The sequence below is a fragment of the Atractosteus spatula genome, chromosome 7, assembly GCF_055471065.1.
Source record: "Atractosteus spatula isolate fAtrSpa1 chromosome 7, fAtrSpa1.hap1, whole genome shotgun sequence".
Taxonomy (NCBI): Eukaryota; Metazoa; Chordata; class Actinopteri; order Semionotiformes; family Lepisosteidae; genus Atractosteus; species Atractosteus spatula.
This window is the reverse complement of record NC_142712.1, coordinates 48,262,838-48,285,433: the sequence shown is the minus strand read 5'-3', so window position 1 is coordinate 48,285,433 and position 22,596 is coordinate 48,262,838. Positions and strand designations below refer to the sequence as shown.

Below are 22,596 nucleotides of genomic sequence, written 5' to 3'. Positions count from 1 at the left end.
CGGCAACCTTCCAGCCACAGGCGCAGATCCTTAGCCACAGAGCCACCGTAATTTGTGCAGACTCTCGCTCTCGCCCATGACGAGACCATGTGTTTGCGACAACATGGTGACTTGCAGTACTTTGACAAATTTCACGGCTTTGTGCTTAGTTCAAAATTTGTAATTTTTTTCTATACTGTCAATGAATTTGATTTGTTACTGAGATTTAATAACCGGTCTAAGAAATTGGGACTGCAGTTCCCCTTTAAGTCAACATTATTTAGCCACTGACCTTAGCACACAATTTTTTTTTATAAGAGTATCTTTCCTTGGACAAAAAAAACAAACAATTTACATGGAGATGTTCAGGAAAAGAGTTTCCGATTGATTGACTTGAAAAAAAATGATTGAACAAAGATTTTTAGGGGAGGGGGGATGGGAGAGTAAAGGCTGACCTTAGTGACCTTTGGTGTGATCAATCTTTGTGCCTGTGGGTCAGTGTGAATTGTTGGGGTTGCTCTGGACACTGTTTACAGTTTTAAGGCCTTTCCTGATCTATCATACTGTTGTAATTTCACAAAGAATGGGAACTGAAAAAGACCCTGTGTAGGAGGAGTGGATGGCAGTGCAGGATATTTCTATCCTGTGTAGGTTTCCCCCAGCCTTGGGAACAAGCCAAGAAGGAGACCCCTTAGGAAAACAAACAAGAAAGGTTGTTCAGGGAAAATTGAGATAAATACACACGGACAGCAAGTAGAGCCAAAAGGAAGAGATATTTTACGAAAGCTCGGCGGGTTTTCAGCAGGAAGTCGACGTGCCAACAACCTCGTGTCTTCTAACGGCGATATTCTGTTTCGCTTGAGTGTGGCCGGCCTTGTGTGCCGACCGCATCGGAGCGCAGTACCTCAGGAGGGGAGAAACTAAATCCCTGCCTGCCGTTGCTCCATGCTGCTTGTTGTCCTTTCATGCCCAGCTCTCTGCCTGGAGCCCTCACAGAAGCCCACGGCCGAGTAATCGACTCTGACAGCTTCGGCGAGTGATGCTGGTGTTTTTACTGTTTTGATTTGTACGCCACAAAGTGGATTAGAGTGCTGATTGAAGGCCGGGATCCTGGAAATGAAATCCATTATACAGCTTATTAGAAGGTGGTGCGGTGGGGTGGGGACGTAGGCGGGGGCGAGGGAGGTTTTCTGGGAGTCCTCCAAATTATGATCAAACGGACAGTTTCTCACTGTCTCTTGCCACTCTTGGTTGATTGGTGCGAACGGTTTAATTAAAGCAAACCCCTTTCGGCTGTTGCCGTTTCTAGTCACGTCAGCAGTTGCAGCATGGCCATGCGTTAGTGCCCGTCAGTCCAGTAGCTGATTGAAAGGTTTGAGTCCGTCTTGGGAGTGTGAAATAATCGACTGTCACATTTTAATATATAATTGATCCCCCTGTCATCTCGCACATGACTACAGTCGGCTAATCAGTAATTTGCCGAGCTTTGTGTGGAGCTTTATTTTCAGAGGTGAAAGGAAGGTTCCACTGCGATCGCACTGTTCAGCACAAGGCTTGTTAGCAATGGCCTGATCAATGCAAACGTGTCACGGCGATTTTATTAAATTTGTGAATTTCTTCGTCAGTGTTGTATTATTCCAGGGGCAACCAGAGCTTCGGTCCAGGCAAGTCTTGATTTAGTAGTTGACAGCAACATGGCTGGAGATCTCTCTTTCGGCAGAGGTTAAACATGAGACTGCAAGGAGATAGATTTCTAACAGTTCTAATCCAGGACTTAAAGGCTTTCCATTGGCTGGAAAATCTGTTATCGGCAAAAAGAATCTATGTGTTTGATTTTGGCCATTTTGAGCATAGGCCAACACCATGTAAATTTTTCCAAGTGCTGCTACTTGAAAAGCAGCTGTTTCATGGTGGACAAAAAACTCAAATGATATATTCTGTTTACGTGCCATTAAATTGTCAAGAGAGCTCACTATGAGCTTTATCGCTGTAGCCTGACAGAGGCTATCTGTGTCTCTTAGCACTGATTTATCTAGTGAGTTACACTTGTATCTTTGATTAAACTGGAAAACATGGAAAAGGATTCTATAATACCGTTTTTGTATTTGTCATTGTGAAACTGAAATTTTCATGATCTAAAGGAGCAGCGGTATACACAACCTTCGCAGATCTCATATTCATTAATTTGGACTGGCAGTGGAGCGATCTTTGTTTCTGACAGGGTGATGCACCAGAAATAGAGTATTCAGCATGCCTCTAATATGAACTACAGTATCAAAATAAGATCCATGCCAGTGAATTCTGACTGTGTTATCAATAAGACTTTCGCCTAATACTCTTAAGTGTAAGTGCAAATATTGAATATTCAAATCAAAAGTTTTAACTTGCCACGTTACTCTTAATGAAAATAAATACAGTGAAAGTGAAGTATAAGACATCATTGTCCTAGTCCCTTCAAGCAGAACGCTTAACTATGCAGAGTCTGTGAACCTGATCTGTTTTCCAAACGGACATTTCATGGCTTCTAGTAATCTGCATCCAGTGTTTTGCTGATGTTTTCCTGTAAGGATACTATACTTATATCTCATTTCAAAGCAGAGGCAGTATAAAGATGAACCCCATAATACAATACACAGAAGCCATTTAGTTCCTGGGTGGCATTGTTTTTAAGAATTACAGAAATGAGTTAAGTCCATTGTTTTCCTGCATTGTTTTTGCAGATTTGTCATTTTAAAGTGGACTTCACTAGCTGAAATTGTAGATATATTTTCCCTGCCCTTTCCAGTAAGAAAGAAACACTTAAACATTTACCCAGTGATAATGAAGAAGACGTACACTTCTAAACGATGTTTATTGGTTGATTTTGTTTCTGCCAGTGGTAATCATTCCTGTTTCAGCCAGGGATAGATCAAGGCAGGGTAGGAACAGGAGTGTCCTGTACAGTGCTTGTATGCAAAAGGTAATCTGAGGACCCTATTATAGGGCGGGAGAGCTCTCCCCTTTCACCCCCAAAAACTGAACTGCCAAAGCAGGACAACAAACTGACAAGATGCTCCAGTGTATTTCGGCCTCGGCTCTGTGCAGAAATTATAGGCAGATGTGGGTTTATTCACAACAACATCATTTGAGTTGCAATGCATCATAAAAAGCTGTAAAAGTGAATTAGGGACTGTAGCTTCTTTTGGTCTTTGCACTCAAATGATAAGCCTGTGACTGATAAAAGCCAGGTTTATCAGGGAAAGTTTATCTCCAGTTACGATTCCTTGTTTTAGAGCTAGCCTGGGCCAGATCCAGAGACCGATAAGCATTTATTATTAGGTTTAGATAGGTTTTGCTGTTTGTCTTCCTTGTTTCAGATTGGTTTTGAAAACCATGGAAAAATCACTTTAATGGGAGAGAACAGCTGGCTTTTCTTACATTTCCTTTGCCTGAAGAGAAAAGGCATTAGTTGTTGGATTGAGTGTGTGAAAAAAAGACATCCAATTTACTTTGCCAGAACGTTTTCTAAAGTGGATTAACTCCCTGTGGTGTGTGGTTTTCTTGCTATTGAGACACTTGATGTTTTCTTTCAGGTACCATAGAAGAAAGAACTGCTTCCTTTACCGTGACGTGACTTTTCTTTTCTTTTCACATGTGGCCATGCTGTAAAAAGTGACTCCTGAACATAATACTTATTTTCTATTGTTTTAATCACACTAACAAAGTGACTGGGATCCACACACTGCTTTCCAGGAATTTCTGTCGGAGCTAATGATGAATAAAAATCATCTCAGTATTTAAATGGACCAGGGACAGTGGGAGCTTGTTCTTCTCTTGTCAAACTTGTTTTTTAGGACTTATTTAGGACTCTAACAGCATGGTGCCTACATCGGCATGTTTCTGTGTAGTTTTACACCAGGTTTCTTACCTGAAAAACAAATCTGTGCATCTGTACAGTCCAGACTAATGTCACCTACAGTACCATTTTATTTCACATTATCAGTCTGCTCTGTAGCTATTTTTGGCATTTTTTGCACTAAAGTACTGAACAGTATTGAACTAAAAATGCATTAAACCGTAATAAGATGCAAAAATCTGTTTCTTGTCGGACATGTACTATGCTTTCTTGTTTCAAGAGGTACTATATGCTTATATCTCCAATTCTGTTTAATGTGCCCAGTACAAGTAACTTTATAGTTAGTAATATATTTTTTGATTGTATATAACTTGATTCATATTTGTTGTTGAGCTCAAAACTTCTAAATGCCGAACAGGTTTTAAAGTTTAAGCCATTTTCTTGGAAAAGTTATTGATGCAATTATAGTAGAATTCTTTGTGTCAGACCAGCATTGGTTAGTGATCAGATATTGCTTGCAGCTCAATAGAAAAAAATGATTTCAGTAAGTGCCATTAGTGAACATTTTTGTGTCTGATTACTGAATAATGGCAGACTACTCTTAGTTTAATAATAGGAAGCAAATTGAAAAATAAGGTTTCAACCACTGGAAGTGTTAATAAGGCAACATGCAGACAGAACTGACATTTCTAAGGGCAGTAAAGTAATTGTTCCAGATACATTCATTGATTTAAGCGCTTTGGTTCTGTGGTAGATAACATTCATTTCTTTGTTCATTGATCAGGGTTGGGGTTTATTTTAATTGTAAAGGCTCTTATTGATCTTCAGGTTAGCATGGTTATTTTGTAGAGCCTCTCTGATTACTTTAATTTTTTATATTGACAGGTCTTAACTATTTTCTCGCATAGATAACAGAAGTTCATAATAGTGGGCATTGATTCAAATCTCACTCATTGTGTAGGAGAAAATGTAAAAGTAGTGGAAATTGCATCTTTCTGTCATACTCTTAATGTGTCATCCCCAACTTTGATTTAAAAAGCTTTTTAGAGTTTGAGTAGAGTTGGGCTTTTGGGAGATACTTTTTTTATTTGTAGTAGCAGGTGATGGCTTTCTGCAAGTGCCTGTGTAGGGTGCTACACAGCGGAGTGCCACGAAGGTCGTAGTGTTCAGTGTGTGTCAGTAGAAGCCTCACTGTGTTTTCTATGGCCAGCAAGCCACCTTTTCATTTCATCATGTGCTTCGCTAACCAGGCTCTTTTTGCCACGCAGGTATATCTCCCTTTGAGATTCAGCCAGTGTCGACAGTGGTAGCTGAAGGCTCGGTGGCCCGATTTACCTGCAAGATAAATGCAAGTCCCCAGCCAATCATCACATGGGAGTTCAACCGGACCACTTTACCTCTTGCAACAGAAAGGTAGGGAGTGATCAGTTTACAGATGGGTATCATCTGGCCACATTTCCATCCTATTAGTCTCGTGGCTACAGCCTGTGGACTGGTAATGTGCAATTTTCCCACTGATTTTCAAGCAATTAGAAATTGAGCACGACGAGTGCTGTGACTTCAGAAGAAGAGATCTCGTTTCATGCAGGTACATAACCTGTAACTGTAAGCACTCTTCAGTATAGATTCTACAGGGGAACAATACCAAAACACATTTTGGTTGCATACGAGATGTCAAAAGATATTGTTAAAAGATACAGTTTGAATGCCTTTGTGAGTTTTCATACATTGTTCTGCAATTTAAACGAACATATGATTTGTCTTGCCTTTTCATGTAACATCTCCAAGCTCGTAGCAGAGTCGTAGTTCCTAGTGGCTATTCCTGATCAGGAGTTTCTGATGATTCTGTGACAAGATCCTCTGCCTTGGTTTCCTATAGGATTACTGTGCTTCCAAATGGAGTCCTGCAGATCCAGGGTGTAGAGCAAGGGGATGCTGGGAATTATCGTTGTGTAGCAACAAACATTGCAAACCGCCGGAGAAGCACAGAGGCAACACTGACTATTACCTCAGGTATGCATTGAGTAGTGTTTTCTTCTCAGTATTGAAAGTGGTGCTGTTGGACCTGTAGGTGTCACTCTTCCGTCTGGACTCAGTGCCCCAGTTCGGTAATGGAAGACTTTTTATTTTAAGGGGTGACAGCTTTTAGATGAGAAATTAAACCAGAGTCCTAACTACTGTGTCATGAAAGAACCCATGGTCTTAACCTCTGCGTCTTGGCTAAATTCCACATTGTTCTTACTCATGGTGGCCCACCAAAGTCTCCCCCTTAATTCAGATGAAATGCCTTTCCTGACTTTTCTCCCCCTCATCTACTTTGGTGGGGCTACTGATAATGTGGTGGATGAAAGGGATCCTTTTGTATATGCAAAGCCCTTCTGGGTTATAACAAAGAAAGTAATTATCATGATTGTTTTTATTATCGAAGCTAAAAATGTAAAGCAGTGTCATTCTTTGGGACTTTGTTGCCATGCCATTTGTAACTTGTTGGTCTGATTTAGATGTGGGAATTGTTTTATTTTTTTAGTTTCAGGCCCCCGACCACTGCAAAGACCAAAAATTATTGCAGGACCTCAGAACATTACAACATCTCTACATCAGAGCGCTATCCTGGAGTGTGTGGCCACCGGAAATCCAAAGCCCATTATTTCTTGGAGTCGCCTAGGTAATCGATGTTCGGTTTTAAGGTTGCGTTTGAAAGGCGGTCCTGATCGTTGATTAAAAAAGTTTCAAGCTCTTTGACACTGTGCAACGTATTAAAGTTTTTCAGTGGTGTGAGTTACGTACCTGTAACAGAATCAGTGAAATAATGTATACTTTTAATTACCACTGAATGCCTTGATAGGTATTTAATTCAAATACATTCGTTTTTGAATTCGTAGTAAAGATACAATTGGGGTCACCATATTGAGTAGAGAAGGAGAAAATGAAGAGAAAGAATAATGAACTTGGAAATGCATCACAGCATCAGTAAAACCATCTGTTTTTTTTGTGGTATTCTGGAAGCAGAGAGGGTTTCCAGACTGTGTAATTATTGCAAGTTGTTTATCTCAGATGACTTGGTTCAGTAGTGTGGGCAAACTTGACTGTTCTGTATCCTAATAGACCACAAGTCCATCGATGTGTTCAACACCCGCGTGCTAGGAAACGGCAACCTCATCATCTCAGACGTCAAACTGCAGCACTCTGGGGTTTATGTGTGTAGGGCCACCACCCCTGGCACACGCAACTTCACTGTGGCCATGGCAACGCTCACTGTACTGGGTAAGCCTCTGCGTTCAGCGGCCTGCCCTGGCCTCAGAAATCCATGTGCGCTGGGCAGTGGAAAACTTCAGTTTTGACGACCTTATTCGCCGAAATTGGAAACACAGTGGGCCTGAGCCCTACCCCTTCTGTGTGGGCCCAGTTCCTCGGCATTATGCTTCTGCCAGTTCATTATCGGGCTGAAAGCACACGTGATATAAAATGTAATGCTGGAGGGATGTTGCAAAATGTGAAATTTGTGAGAGTGTTCACTATAGAAAGCCAATACTTGATATGTACATGTTTTACAATTGCAAATGTGTGTGTGTGTATATATATATGAAAAAATTACCTATAACCAGAACTTTCTTCGTAAATTTTTTTTAGTTCAGTTTCCTCTGGACTAAAAACTGGACAGCGTTGATTTTATTTTTTATTTTTCCTCTTTCCGTCTCCAGCTCCCCCCTCCTTCGTGGAGTGGCCCGAGAGTCTGACCAGGCCAAGGGCAGGCACAGCGCGGTTTGTCTGCCAGGCAGAGGGCATCCCCTCGCCCAGGATCACCTGGCTGAAGAACGGAGACAAGGTGCACTCCAACGGCAGAATCAAGATGTACAACAGGTAGGCGCTTCTAGAGCGGAAGCATGAAAATTAATGGTGCTGTAGCCAATTGAGTTTTAAGTTATACCCAAACAAAAAATAGCCGCCAAATTTTCTTATACCAATCTGTGGTATGGTGCACTCATTTTCACTTCTGTATACTCACAATAATCAGCCACTGTAGTTTTAAACTGTTAAATTCTTTTTGTCTGCTGTGGTGTCAGTGCCACAGGCATTGGCACAGACAAGTTATTGGCCAGAAAATCTGACAAAAAAAAGGAATCTTTGTGACAGAATACATCGTTAAGTGGGTGTGGTGGTATACTAACCTAGTAGCAGAACATAATGCATGTAATTGCATCTTGGGATTATGGACTTTCATGCACTTTCATGGTCTTATGCACCAGTGTGTAAACTGGCGAATGGGCTCTCCTTCTTTCTAGCAAACTGGTCATAAACCAGATCATCCCCGAGGACGACGCCATTTACCAGTGCGTGGCCGAGAACGACCAAGGCTCCGTGCTGGCGATGGCCAGGCTGATCGTGGTGATGTCGGAGGACAGGCCCAGCGCGCCCAGGAACGTCCGCGCGGAGACCGTGTCCAGCTCCGCCATCCTGCTGGCCTGGGACCGGCCCTTCTACAACTCGGACAAAGTCATTGCCTACTCCGTGCACTACATGAAAGCGGAAGGTACGCGGCAGATGGCCCTCTCTCTCCCTCTCTCCGCCGCACTCGGTGTCTGGACTGTCGCCATTCGTCTGCAAGTGCGTTTCTTACTCTAGTGCTGGGAGGACGGCAGCATGTTTCTTCGCCAACACAAGGAAAGGGGCTCGCTCCAGTCACACGCTCCATGAGCGTGCTGCTGTTGGCCGCGCTCCCGACACTGCTGTGACACTGCCTAGAAATGCCTATTGATTTCTCTTGGTTTAGAGGAGGTGTTAGCCTTAGACAGCTTCAAGAAGGGGGGGTGGGGGTGGGGAGTGGTAGTGGGGGTGTTATCAGGGCTCCACCAGCACTTGGCTTGATTGTAGCCAAGCGCTACGTGTGCCACCTTCCCCGTTAGCAGTTCATTGAATAAACTGCCGTTTTTAATATGAACGCGCTTACTAATTAAAAAGCAAAGCAAAACAAAAAAAAACAAAACATCCCCACTCCTGATATACTGTAGTCCAGCTTTTGTTTTTAACAGTCTAATGAAACCCAGTCTGCCTTACCAGATGTCTTACTTGAAGTAATTTGTAGCCCCCCGAGTTTTATAAACATTCCGCTTGGAATCCGCAACACCCTCAGTTCCTCAGAACCCGAAACGGAATGTGAGAAACTGACCATCTGTTGTTAATAGTGTGTTGCTGGGCAGAGGTCAAGGGAAAAGAAGGGCTTCCCCAGTAAGGCAAGAACAGCGGCTTTCTCTGTGCAAACAGGGTTTGCCTGTTGGGACAGTCCTCCACCAGTCCGGTCATGTTTTGTAAGCAAATCCAAACCCTGGTTTTTATAATCCTGGAGCCACGGGTCCTGATGCAAGCAGCCAAATTGAAATGCATTAAATAGTGATGGAAACAACCTCCTTAACGAATTTCATCAAGTTTTTCCTCTCCGTTCAGAAATAACCTCGTGACAGTTGTCCTTCAGCTGAGTACGCTCTTTTATTCCTCCGATGAAAAAGCAGTCACCAGAACCACCTGGGCACAAGCTGGGACAAAAATCACTGTCGTGAATTCTTTTTTATTTGATGAAGTGCCTGTAGAACTCAGAACCTAACAAAGCTTTACTTAACTACATTAATTTGACCATAACGTTGTTCTTATGTGTTCAAGTTATCCTCATCCATTGTGGAAGAAGAAAAAAACATTCAGCAAAGGAACCACCTGCTAAAAAACGTATGCTTCTACCTAATGTAGAAATACAACGTTCCTCTTCTTGAAATGCTGGCATCTGTCAAAGATTTAGTGCACTTGATTACAATTTATTACCACATTTTTGTCCTGTTTCATAGAGCAGGGCCATTAATATTGACAAGAATCATTCCAGCATTGCATTCCCTGTCTGAGGTCACAAACAGACAGCATGAAATGAATGGAGCTCTAATGAAAAGGAGGCCTAATTAAAGTGTGTGTTGGAGTGTGCTAATTCAACACTAGAGATTTTGTGAAGGTATTGGAAGAGCGCGGGTCTGGGTGGAAGGCAGTCTTTGTCTCCTATTATACTGCCTTTCATTAGCCCTCAGTATGAGGCCTAGCACTGTATTCACTTTCTAAACAAGGCCTATTCTGTTTACTCTTAAGGATCTTGTTTACTAGGTCAGAAATCGGGCCACGCAATTCAATATGAACAAGCAATAAGTGATTCTGTTGTGTGACCTTTCTAATCTCTGCTAATTAAAATGCTATCAGGCACATTCAGCAATGTGGGAAAATTTAATTGTGGAATTTGGCTTTAGCTGTGTTTATAAAAATTGCCTGTTAAGGGGAGGAACAAGTTTGATTAAGTTGACGGCTTTTTTTTCTTTGCCTGAGAATTACTCCTCAAGTATGTAGTTACAGACAAATCCACAAATTCACTGAAAGGAACAATGACATAAACCTGTCCCCCTTAAGCTTCAGTGATTATGTTTTAATTGGACTTTACTGGGGGAAAAAAGAAGTTCTAAAAGGGATATAAAAGGTCAGAACCTTTTTTTGTAGTTTAAATGTATGCAAATCTTAACACTTTCTGGGAAGTCTTCTGTGCACAGAAAAGGGTGCTTTTGAGCATAGTAAAACTGAGATTAAAACATTGGTTTGGAGAGGACAGGAGAATTCCATTTTCTACTCTATTCTTTAAAATTACTCTATCTTTATAATTAATCTAAGGCTTTTTGTAGTCCCAAAGCCCTCATTGTTCATATAGTGCTTATGAAAAGTAGAGAATTTAGCAGAGATTGAAAGACACACAGGACTCTTATTTTTCTTTGTGTTTAAAATGGTAAAATAATTAGTGAACCTGACTGGTGAGGCAAATGCAGCAAAGATAAGGGAGACAAGTCTGCAGGTTTATTCAATCTAGATTTTGCCCAATTAACTGGCCTCTGAAGTATGTGAATATTCCAGTTCTTGTTTTTATTGGTTGATTAGTTGAAAGATGTGACACCACTAATCCAAAGATATTGAAAATGTTGAAAAAATATAATTAGTGAATGATATAAAAGTTATGAGTCAATATGGCATATTTATCACTTTATTAACTCTTAGCTAGGGATCTTAACTAGGAATTTTATTCAGCTTCTTCTGCATATTGTTTAAGTTTTCAGTTAATCAGAAACTATTGCAGTTTGGGAAAAGAAATGCATGTTTTATTAAGTAACGTGTTTGGTTGAAATATGTCAGGCAACTGTAGGAAAGTGTTTTTTTCTGTACAGAGAAACTGGTTTTGCATAACACTAAATAGTAGGTCTTCTCCCTTTAATACTTCATCTGAGACTCTTTAATTTGCTCAGGATGAGTATTCCTGTAGCACTCTTGTTACATGTTTGAACTGAAGTCTTTTTACTGAACTCAAAAGGGCCAAGTAACAACAGGTCAAAATTCCTGTTGATTTCTGTTATTAGTACCAGGGATGGGCAGGGAGACATTTCAAACTAAAATCAGCAACTCAAATATCTATGGATGTGAAGTACATTAAAATTCTTAGAACCCCGATCCCAACCTTGGATTTGGAGAACATTTTCAGAGGGAGTGGTGCTTTTAAACATTTTGTCTGCACCTGCAGTCCTCCATATTTAGACTGAGAAAAATTCATTCTCCATCTCTGCGTGAGTGTCTCATTTACAATTCTCACTCTTCTGATCCAGACTTTTGGAAAAAAACCAACAGATCCTTTGAAACAATATCCTTCTTGCTGTCAGTTGCTACTGTTCTGTATTTAGAAATCATGAATCTTTCTTTCCATGGGGTCTTTTACAAAGTGCATTGTTTTCCGGTAGTAGTACTCCAGTATCGTATAGCAGGCTGATATTCTAGAGCTATCTTTGCTAGGTTGTAAGTCTTGAATGGTGCAGGATGTCAGTGCTGTGGTTACTGCCTGATGAACAGGTGTGGCTGTTTCATCTCCATGCTGAAATCAGCAAAGTGATTCCAGTTTTGAAGTGTACATTTGGCCAAACAGAGAATGAGGTGAAGAATGGCATGTTTCCTAGTTTTTGACTAGTTGCATAAATGTACAAGGAGAACAGGATATGTCCACCTCTGTCCTTGGATTAGCTAATGCCCAGTTATAGAAGTGAGTGAATGTTACCTATCTTTGAATCCAGCTTGAAGTGATTACAATTAATTGCTTTAATTTTGTGTAGTACCTTCCATTCCAATGAATCTTCCAAGTACCTCACATATAGTAGGGAACACTCTTTGTCTAGTGCTGATGTGTGTGCACCTGTGTGACGACTGGCAACAAATCTTGTGCAGTTTGCTAACATTGAAAAGAATTATAATTCATGTGAGCTGTTGAAGCGTTTGCTTAATAACTTGTACTGTGGAGATAGTGATCTCATATATCATTAAAATCCATGATTAACGACGATAAATATCAAGATGGTGGAGAGCTTTTTATCCACCTAAACCAAGCAGCAGTATGCTTTAAATAAAAGATGTGATGTGTACATTTAAGATGTGTACATTTTCAGCCACCGAACATTCAATTAAATGTTTTGTAAGGATGTTACTACCTCAGGTTGCTGGGCCTGTTTTTGGTTCTGGATGGGAAAAGACTTGTTTTTTTTAATGAGCATGGAGGCTCGGCATGGTTTTGTTCTGAATTTAAGAAACACTTGTCTCATGTCTTAAGTACCGTCCATGACTAACATCAAAGTACTCTAATTTATTATATTAATTGACTTTAAAATGTTCAGTGTAGTGACTTATTTCTCCATTTGCTGTTTTTTTTGTGTGGTGAATATAGAGCTAAATTTTCCACTGAAAGAAATTAATTGCATAATCCCTCACGTTTCCTGATGCACAAGCATCTGATAAATGACACTTTCTGCCATGTTTGACACTGTTTCAGGATAGCAGCCCCCACGTGGGGGCTATAGCGGGGAGTACTACTGAAAAAAGGAAAAAGGGGTACAGTCTGAACTATTGGCAACCACAGAGATAATGTCCAAGCACTGTGTTGGGGTGTTTCTGCAAGAGGCTTGATGCGTGAGTGTAATATAGGGAGAGGAGTGACGCTTGGTGACTGCGCTATATCTGTTTAATTGCAATTGCTCTGGGAGACTAGCAGTGGCTCCAAGTCTACTATACAGAAACGTGCTGAGTGGGTGCAACCCTGGCCTATTAGTGTAAATACTCTCTTCCAAAGTGCCGACTGTATTTTTCTCTCTCCCTCTCACCAAACCAGGTTTAAACAATGAAGAATATCAAGTGGTCATTGGAAACGACACGACCCGGTACATTATTGATGACCTGGAGCCAGCTCGCAATTACACCTTTTACATCGTGGCCTACATGCCCATGGGAGCCAGCCGCATGTCAGACCATGTTATCCAGCACACCTTGGAAGATGGTGAGTAGCACTTAGGCTCCCTCCCAGCCTGCTTCCCGCCACAGTCACACAGGAAGAGAGCTGGGGTGTATAATCGCCTTCAATTTGCATGCTTGCTATTGAGCTCCACTGGATCTGGGATCATTATTTAGACTTGCAAAATGGCAGAGCCTGATTGGAAAGCCAATTTTAAGCCTCGGTAGACTGTCACTCTGCGTTTGTCTTGCAATTAAAAGAAAAAAAGTTGGTTCTTAGAATTGAAGTAATTCTGTTTTCTTGGTGTTAAATTAATTGTAACTTTAATGAACAGTGTAACTGTAATGGCAGTTATACGATTGGGCTTCCTCTTGAATGTGCTGTATGTACAGTCCTGCTGGACTGGTGTCCTATTGCCCTCTAGTTTAGCCAATGCATTCCTTTCCTCTAGATGACAATTTAGCTCTATAGCCTGTGGCTGTGTGTCAGAATTGTAATGTTCTTTCAAAACTGCCAAAGTAATTAAATCTCCATTTAAGGTTTATTTTCTGAGGGGCAAATATAGGTCAGTTGCCCCAGAGAATGACTTTTAAATTGGCTTTTAATCAGTTAGGCAAGAGGACAAATACATTGTACGCTCAAGACATGTCTGTATTTAAACACTTTTGCAGTGCTGACCAGGTTACAAGCAGTTATGAATTGTATAGTACATCTGTACATTAACGTTGGAGGTCTTAGAGTGTGCATAACAATTGTGATTAAAATTGAATATACAGTATGATGTGTCAAAGTCCACATTAATTATGCTTTATTTTCTATTGTTAATAAAAAAAGATTAGACATCTCACACAATGTCTTACAATTTGTTTATAATATGTTGCCTGTGCCTTAGTAAACTTTAATTTGCATCCCTTTAAATAACTTTTTCTGATTGTAATTTTATCACCAGATTGAGAGTGAATGAAGGTCACTATCTTCAATTCATTTCAATTAATAAAATTAAACACTTTTCTGAATCTGCTCATAGCAGACATTGTCTTAGACTCCTTCATCATGATTCAACATAATCTCAAATTTGGCCTCCTGCAGCTGACCAAGATTTAAGAATTGTCATTTATGAAAGCACATTTCCAGTTCATGATTCGGAATTGACCGTTTCTGCTGTTAAGTGCTTATCCCTGTGACTGAGAGTGTTAATGTTGAGCTGTTGCACATGGATAGACTATCCTAAATTGAGCACTTCACTGCAAAGAGGCATTTCCCAGCCAGACTTTTTTAACTTATCTGAAGTTTGATTTACAGTAAGTAATCCAGTTAATTGAATTTGTCTGTTGAAAAAAATCCTAGAATTACAAACAAGTGAAAGATGGAAGAGCACAAAATTCGGCAGCTCTGCTTTGGTCAACGTGGCTTTCAAAACTCTGCAGAGTAAACTTGGAACTTGGAAGTGGGTTGTTTGGCGCCTGACCTTGAAGGAAATTTTCTGCAGAATTGTTTTTCTCTGGTTTCTCAGTTCAAATCGTATTTCTTAGTGTGCGTTGCGTGACATCTTAGAAGGGAAATAAAATGGGCACAGCTTAACTCTGTAACTGCTGCTGGGTATAAAATCTTTTGCAACAGCTGTATACAAAGAAGGCCATGGTGTAATAACAGTCAAATGTTAATAATGCTTCCAAATTTTAATGCCTAGGTCAGTATGTTTTTTTTTCATTATGCAAGCACTTTGTTGTTCAACAAAGCAAATTCACCTGAGGGCATTTATCCTAGTTGGCCCAAAATCAATTGTTTTTAATTCAGTTTGATCACTGATTTCTGCTGCAACATTTTAACTACTTTCTAAGAGTATCGGTCTCATCTGCCATAACGTTCCATTAAAAACAGAATGCTCAACACTCATAATTAACCCAAAAGAAAGAAACCTTGTTGGTTTCTTGCTGGTGCCTGTCCATTGGTTGGTGCCCTATTATGGAGCTTCAGTCCATGTGTGCTGTGAAGGGCAGAAATGGTAGAATGGTTCAGCTGCTGTCAGCATATCGTTTGGCTCTCAGACGGGTAAGCATGGCATCTTTTTTTTGCAGTCCCCCTGCGCGCCCCAGAGGTCAGCCTGACGAGCCGCAGCCCCACGGACATCCTGGTGTCCTGGCAACCCCTACCTGCCAAACTAAGCCGCGGGCACATCGAGTCGTACCGCCTGTCTTACCGCACCAGCACAGAGAGCACGGTCACCTCTCTGGAGGTCCCGGGGCACAGGACCCAGCACCTCCTGCAAGGCCTGGAGCCCGACACCATCTACCTGCTGCGCATTGCCGCAGCGACCCGCGTGGGCTGGGGGGAGCAGTCTGTCTGGACCTCACACAGAACCCCCAAAGCCTCCAGTGCTAAAGGTACACCACTCCCTTCTTATCTCTAGCTCAGCAGGTTCTCTTCATCCATCCATCCATTTTCTAACAGCTTCATCTGGTTCAGGGTCGTGAGAGAGCCAGAGCTTATCCCAGCAAGCAATGGGTGCAAGGACACCACTCCATCGCGGGGCACACACTCACACCAGAGCCAGTTTTCCCAGAAGCCATTTAGCTTCTCATTATGTCTTTGGACTGTAGGAGGAGACCAGAGCAACCAGGGGAAACTGGAGAACATACACAGTCCACCAGATAGCACACCAGGTCCAGAATTGAACCCAGGGCCCCAGTGCTGCAAGACAGTGGTGCTAAACGATGCGCCACCTTGCTGTTCAAGTTCTCTCCATCTCTTTAAATTATCCTCAGCCTGAGATCTGGGTAGAACTGGTCTGTTTAAGTAAAGATTAGCTCAGGTATGCCATTAAGAGCTCAGGTGGAATGAAAACCAATAGACCCTGAAGCAGGTAAGGACTGAAGCTATGCAGCTTTCTAACAGAAGAGCAAATAGAAAAGAAAAAAAGAAAAAACATCTTAAGTAGCTAGCTTCACTTGTAATACTGTTGTGTATTACATGTTTTTATATCATAACTTTGTTATACTTAAGATTATGCCCTCTTTTTGATTAATTATACATGTTTGTGAATTTCTTAAAAATTATTATGTATCCATCAATTCAGATTCCTCTGAAATTAAGTTCGGTTCTTAAACATAGGTGATGAAGAGGAAAGACGGACTGTAGGCTCATGTTGTCTTTAAGAGTGGAAAACCTATGAGCTTTTTAAGGGTCTCTTAATGAAATGTGATACTTTGTACATTCTCATTCTGTGTATGTGAGTGGGAATGTTCTTATGCATTAGTGGTTTCTAGTCTGGACTAGTATTGGTCCCTCTGTATTTTAAGAAGTAGCTTAACGGTAGTTGTGGCAGGGGTTTTTACTGAAAAACATCATTCCTTTTTTTAAGGGGGTGTAGTAAGGCTAAAGCTAAAACTTAAACTAGCCCTTCACATGAATTAAATTTGGAAAACTTTTGCTTCTGGATACAAACGCGCATTAAAGAGTGGTCAAGCTGCTGAGAAGAAACTGCTCTAATAATCTTGTTAAGGCATTGCGTTTGTTACCCTGTGACCTCTGCCCTCTACTGTCAGTAACATCAGAATGGCCTCAGTCATGGGTCATAAAGAGAAAGACCGAGGCCTCTGTCTCAAAGGAAGAATAGGCCTGTTTCAAACCAAAATCTGTGCTGTAGAGGGGGGAGGGGCGCGCGTTCCCAACTCCAGCATTTTCTGCCTGACAATTAAAGTTCATTTCAGAACCTCAGGTAGGGAAGGAGATTATGTGAGTGGACTGTCCCATTCAGCATGAAAGGACCCATAGTCTTTATTCCCCCCGCATACTTTTCTTATTCCAGCGGGCTGGGCTCTGACTCTCCCGATACTGACGATAGATGTGTTTCTTAGGGGTGGGGGTAGGTGGTGTGCGCGCGGGGTCTGTTTTTTCCATCAGATAAAGTAAACAGCAGGGCGCTCAGAGAGCAGGAGAGAGAGGCAGACGCCAAAATGTCCTGCTCTGCAGATTAATTGCTAAAATTTGTATTTTTTTAAAAAGAAAAACAATCAAGATCTTTGGATTTGTCCAACACAGTTGGTTCTCGGTGAATAAGTGAGGTGTAAACTCCTGTGATCCGACACCTGTGCAGTAAGCCAATACTAACTCCATTCCACATTATTCCAACAGGATGTATCGCTTATCAAATGTATGGTGTTGGGTCAGATGTCTTGTAGAAACACATTTCATAAACACAGATAACTTGTTTTGCAATGACGTTTCCCTCTGCTTTAGAAGATTCAGAGACTAACATAGATGTTTTCATGCATTAAAAAAATTAGTAAAGACTGAGATCATAGCACCATCAATACAAAGGCCGAGTGAGAATGTCATTTTTGTAACATCAGGTGTAAGCAGAAGCAGCATTATGGGGCAGTCTCCCTTGAAAAGTGTCCCTGAATAAAATCTGCATAATGAAGGCAAACTGGCCTTTCCCAGCGCAATGCAGGGATCTGCCCTGTGGACCAGGAGGTGACAGGGGGTGCAGGGGAGGTTTGAGTAATGCACTTTTTTAAAGGAACCAAGAGCACATGAGTAATGATGACTTTCCCCATGCTACTTCACAAAGCTTGCAAAGTGGTTGTCGTTAAGGGCAGCTTACAGTACGTTTACGAAAAAAACAACACATTCCCATCAATATGAGAGCCTGTATCAGTCACACAAACTTCTCTCCTTTATCTCCTGCAACCCATCATGGGCTGAGACAAAATCGATACTAAAGGGATCAGCTCTTCCAAATGCATAGGCATAAATATATACCATGCGTATAAAGCATTAAAACATGCTGAATTTCTAACCTTTAGCGCTCAGGATTGCTCAAGCTGTCCTTAACAGTGTGCTCTCTGTATCCACACAGTGCCCTTGGCTCCAGAAATCAGCCTGGAGCCATTAAACTGCACCACCATCGTGGTGAGGTGGCAGCCCTCCCCAGTCAACGCAGCTAGCATCCAGGGCTACAGGCTGTTCTACCGGGAGGAGAGCCAGCCCGAGAGCGCCCCCATCCAGCTGCGAGCCCAGGAGCTGCGCCACACCATTGGAGGACTCGGTAAGACCCACTTGTTTCCCTTGGCCAGGCTGGAGGGCCAGTCTCCCTCTCTCTCTTCATGTGCCTTTAGCTAGAAATCATGTAGGGAAATGGTGTTTATCTTGCAGTTTAATAGAGAAGAACAGGTGAACAAAAAGCACAGATTGTGTTGTGGGAGCTGGTATGGTTGTGGGGGTGTGGAACAAGCTACCCAGCTGTGTTGTTTAAGCCGCTTGTTTCAAGAAACGGCTGGATGAGGTGAGATAGACGGACCTCCTCTCATTTCGGGTTATTTGAAAATAAGTTTAGTTTCGGGCCATCTTTTGTTTGGTGTCCTCTGAGATCTGGGGTAAAGTTAATTTCAGTATTTGTCAGTAGCTTTCTGTACAAACAAAGTTTGGCCAGCTCATATATGTATATTATTTATCTGTCTTTGGGTCAGTTAAGGCAATTTATCTCTTACTCCCTCCCATGAGTAATGACCTGATTACAATTAGCTTTTAAAGTAAACTGATCCCCCTGTCTTGACCATCGTTTATCTTTTTGGGGGCTAAAAGGCCTTCAGACCAGGCAGGACAATAACGAAACTACCAGAGGAGTAGCTATTGACAACAAGGCTCAGGAAAGATTAATTACACAGGTCTTTCATGTGAGACGCATTGGCCATCTTTGAGGCCCAAACTCCCTCTAAAAAGGAGGCATTCCTCTTGCTCACGGAGCTTGACCTTTGGCTGTTTGTGTCAGGGTACCCCCCAACTGCTGGGGAGGGGGGGGAGGCCAGTGGGCAGAGGTCCAGCTCACATTGTTGCCTTTAGATCTGATTCACTTACCATAGTGGTGGTGGGGCTGCAGAGAATTCCACACCACTGAATGGACAACTGACCATCTGTGGTCATTTCTGTCAGGGCAGGAGGTCAGCAGCTGATATTTAAGTCAGGAAACAAGGGTGAACAATGGGCTGGGAGGCCTGGGTAAATTAGGCCACATTGGGGTTGTAAATACAGTATGTGCTTACACTTTCACAGCAAGCTTTTTATGAACCATCCACACTGAGAAACAACAATAAGGTTGCTTTGAACTATTTAAAAGTGGTAGGAAATGGCTCTGGGCTTTACACCAAGTGCCAAGAGTTGGTCCCTGAAATTTAAAATTTTGAGGAAGCAGACTAATCATAAATTGTGAACAGAAAGCAAAATAAATCAATGTTAATTAAACAAAAACTAGAAAGAAGTCCACAGTTGTCTTTCCCTGTGATTTAATTATGGATGAAGCAGTGTGTTTAGCCTGTAGGGGGAAACCAGTGACAGCTGAAGATTCAGTAACGTCATGTCTCCTGTCAGATTGTTGTCAATGTAATGTATTTTTTTCCAACAACCATTTTTTTTATTGAGAACCATTCCAGTTTTTATTGAGAACCTAATTCCCTTACCAAAGGAGAGGTTAAGGCATTACGACACCAGTCTTACATAGTAGACCAGGGACTGTATAAAGTGTCAAAGAGCACCGGTCTGCAGTTAGTCCAGGGGGGATGTGAGTTGGCAGGGGAATCAGAGCTTGTGTTAGAGCTGGAAACCACTATTCTCGTGCAGCAGTCTTCACAGCCTTACTTGGGCATGTTTGCTAAAATACAGGGAGAAAATGAATTATATGGCTGTCTTGTGGTGGAGAAGGAAGCTGTTATTGTTGAGGAGATTTACGGCAGTTTTATGACCGGTGTGAGCAGGATGGCTGGTGCCCCTCCACATCAAAGGGCCCTATTGTGCTGTATGGGGAGGGCAACAAAGGGAATTCATTGGCTGAGAGTCAACAAAATTCAGTTCTTTGCCAGCAAGCAGAGCTTCAGTTTCCAAAGTGAGCGACAGGTACGATAGATGTCTTTCCAGATATTACTGTCGGTTAGGAATTAGCTCCCATCATGACACTTAGCACAGAGGACTGTGCTGAAATTGTCACTCTTCTGAAGCATGGCGACCAGCTCCAGTTCTAAATGTTCATGTTTATAAGTGCTCAGGCACTGGAAACTGAGACATGATGCTATGCTTGTATTATTTATGTATGCAGTTGTCTTTGAAGCACATAGAAATTTAATGCACAGACTAATGGAAAAATCAGTCGAGCTCTTGAATGTGAAATACCTGTGTAGCACCCTTGTGGTCGTAACTGATCTGCCAGTGGAAGTGAACAAGTAACACCAGAGGCCCTCTGGCAGAAGAGGCTCCTTTATTGCACTTCAAATGTGAGCTTCTTGGTCTGCACACTTATGGATGCATGGAAAGACATGTTTATAACAAAGTGAAGATACCTGTGGCTAGTGCAGCCTAGGAAAATTTCTTATTAGGCAGACTGTTCTAAATCACGACTTGGCAAGTGACTTGCGGGGCACCCTGAAGACACTAGCAAAGGAAATGTTTTTTTTTCTTAATTTGCCCATAATTCACGTGTGATTTACAGGTCCGTTTCTAGTGTCTGTTCCTGAGATTTATTGTTTTCTAATCTTCGCCTTCATCTGGACCTCAGGGCATTGATTACTTTTACTGTTGCTCTCTGGTTACTAATTTAGGTCTGGTATGAAGAAAGCAACCCTCCCCTCCAGTCTTTGGACAGAGTGGAAATTTTTTGAAGTGCTGTCAATTAAGAGTTTCAATAATCAGTCTCAGTTTTTGATCTTTTTACTTTGTGTTCAGCATGTGGCTAATCTTGTGCTGATTGACTGAACATTTTATTTTTACCTGCATAACTGTTCTGTGTGCCACAGTGCCCCCTAGATAAGTGGGTTTGTAAGATGGTACCTGTTTCCAGTCCCTTCTGCTATGCCATAAACTAGAATACTGACACAGGCTTTCCTTTCTTAATTAATTGCATTTATAAAGGGCTTTTGTCCTGAAAAACCTCAAAGCAGTTCACACCTACAATAGGACCCACTTTGTCTGCCACTAATGTGCAGTGCTCACCTGAGCTGCCATTGTGAGCTGGCTCTACACTGCACAACGGGTCAGTTAGCAAAGACAGAGGAGTTCTCTCACGTTGAGTGTCAAGTTGAGTTAAGGGGGACCTTGAGGAGGGCGAAACTGTACAAGTCCAGAATGAAATTCAGCCAGGATACCCTGTCTTAACTATTTCAAATAGTGCCACATAAAAATAAACACACAAGTATCCAGGACCTGGGTAGCACAGTGCTGTGGTGGTTAGCATTACTGCCTCGCAGCACTAGGGCCCTGGGTCCAGTTCCGGACCTGGGGTGCTGTCTGTGTGGAGTTTGTATGTCTTTGTATGTTCTCCCTGTGTGGGTTTTCCCAAGTGGCTCTGGTTTTCCTTCCACAGTCCAAAGACATACTGCTAGGGTAATTGGCCCTGGTGTGGTGTATCCTGCCTTGTGCCTGTTGCTTGCAGTAATAGGGTGTGGCTCCCCTGTGACCCTATATTGGATGAAGCAGTCAGAAAATGGATGAATTGCCAGGACCTCAGTTTAACATCTCAAATGAAAGATGGCGCCTCCTGCTGCACAGTGTACCAGCTCATCATACCGGGGCACTGAATTCAAACTTCTGGTCCAGAGGGAACAGTGCCTCTCGTGTACTAGGGAGTATTTGTAATCACCTTCTTGCTCAATTAATCAGTCAGTCAATCCATCCATCTTCTAACTGCTTTATCCAGTACTGGGTCACAGGGGAGCCAGAGCAATGGGTGCAGGACACACCCTGGATGGGATACCAGTCCATCGCAGGTCAGACACACAGCACACAGTCACACCAGGGCCAATTTTCTTAGAACCCACTTAACTTACCAGTAAGTCTTTTGGACTGTGGGCCAAAGCCCATGCCAACACAGAGTGAGCATACAAACTCCACATAGATCAATCAATATCAATACACATATAAAAACTACACAAAAGTACAGTGAAACCATGTATAAAATGTGAAATTAAAAGAAATAAAAGATTTTGAGTTGAAGGCCAACAAAAACAATTAACTCTTAAGGTCAAGTTTAAAAATATCAGCAGAGGTTTTTAATATGATGAAGAGTATTACAAAGACTAAAGGCTGATGTGGCTCGATCCTCTAACATCCACTGTAAGATACACTGTAAAGTCATTGCTGATTCCAATCTCACTCTTCCATGACTCTATAATGTCCTGTCTGTCAAGTCTGCAGATTATTAAGAGAATCTTCCTCTTAATCTTCCCCTGGTTTACTTCTTGCTGCAGTATGATTAAACGTCTTGAGAAACCCATTAACTATCAACATACTATTAATTAAGATTAACATTCTGGTGATTCAGTTGAGTGCCTGAATGTTGTTGAAGCTTAGGTTTGTTTTATCCACCTGCTGGATAGATTTCCTACTTTGATGTGGTTTTAAGGATCTTTTTAAATCTGCAGCAGGTTTGTTATTCTAGGAAAATATGATTCCACAAGCAGTTTTG

General features: G+C 41.8%; 1 protein-coding gene across 1 annotated transcript in view; it reads left to right on the top strand.

Annotated features, from left to right (window-relative positions):
• Window positions 1-22,596, top strand: part of prtga (protogenin homolog a (Gallus gallus)) — a 57,035-nt gene that overhangs the window by 17,919 nt on the left and 16,520 nt on the right. Inside the window, exons 3-11 of the mRNA XM_088921525.1 lie at window positions 5,083-5,227; window positions 5,694-5,827; window positions 6,342-6,479; window positions 6,920-7,078; window positions 7,516-7,675; window positions 8,098-8,345; window positions 13,026-13,190; window positions 15,224-15,529; window positions 18,007-18,195. Of these exons, the coding sequence (XP_088777651.1) occupies window positions 5,083-5,227; window positions 5,694-5,827; window positions 6,342-6,479; window positions 6,920-7,078; window positions 7,516-7,675; window positions 8,098-8,345; window positions 13,026-13,190; window positions 15,224-15,529; window positions 18,007-18,195 (1,644 nt within the window). The remainder of the gene's footprint in view (window positions 1-5,082; window positions 5,228-5,693; window positions 5,828-6,341; window positions 6,480-6,919; window positions 7,079-7,515; window positions 7,676-8,097; window positions 8,346-13,025; window positions 13,191-15,223; window positions 15,530-18,006; window positions 18,196-22,596) is intronic.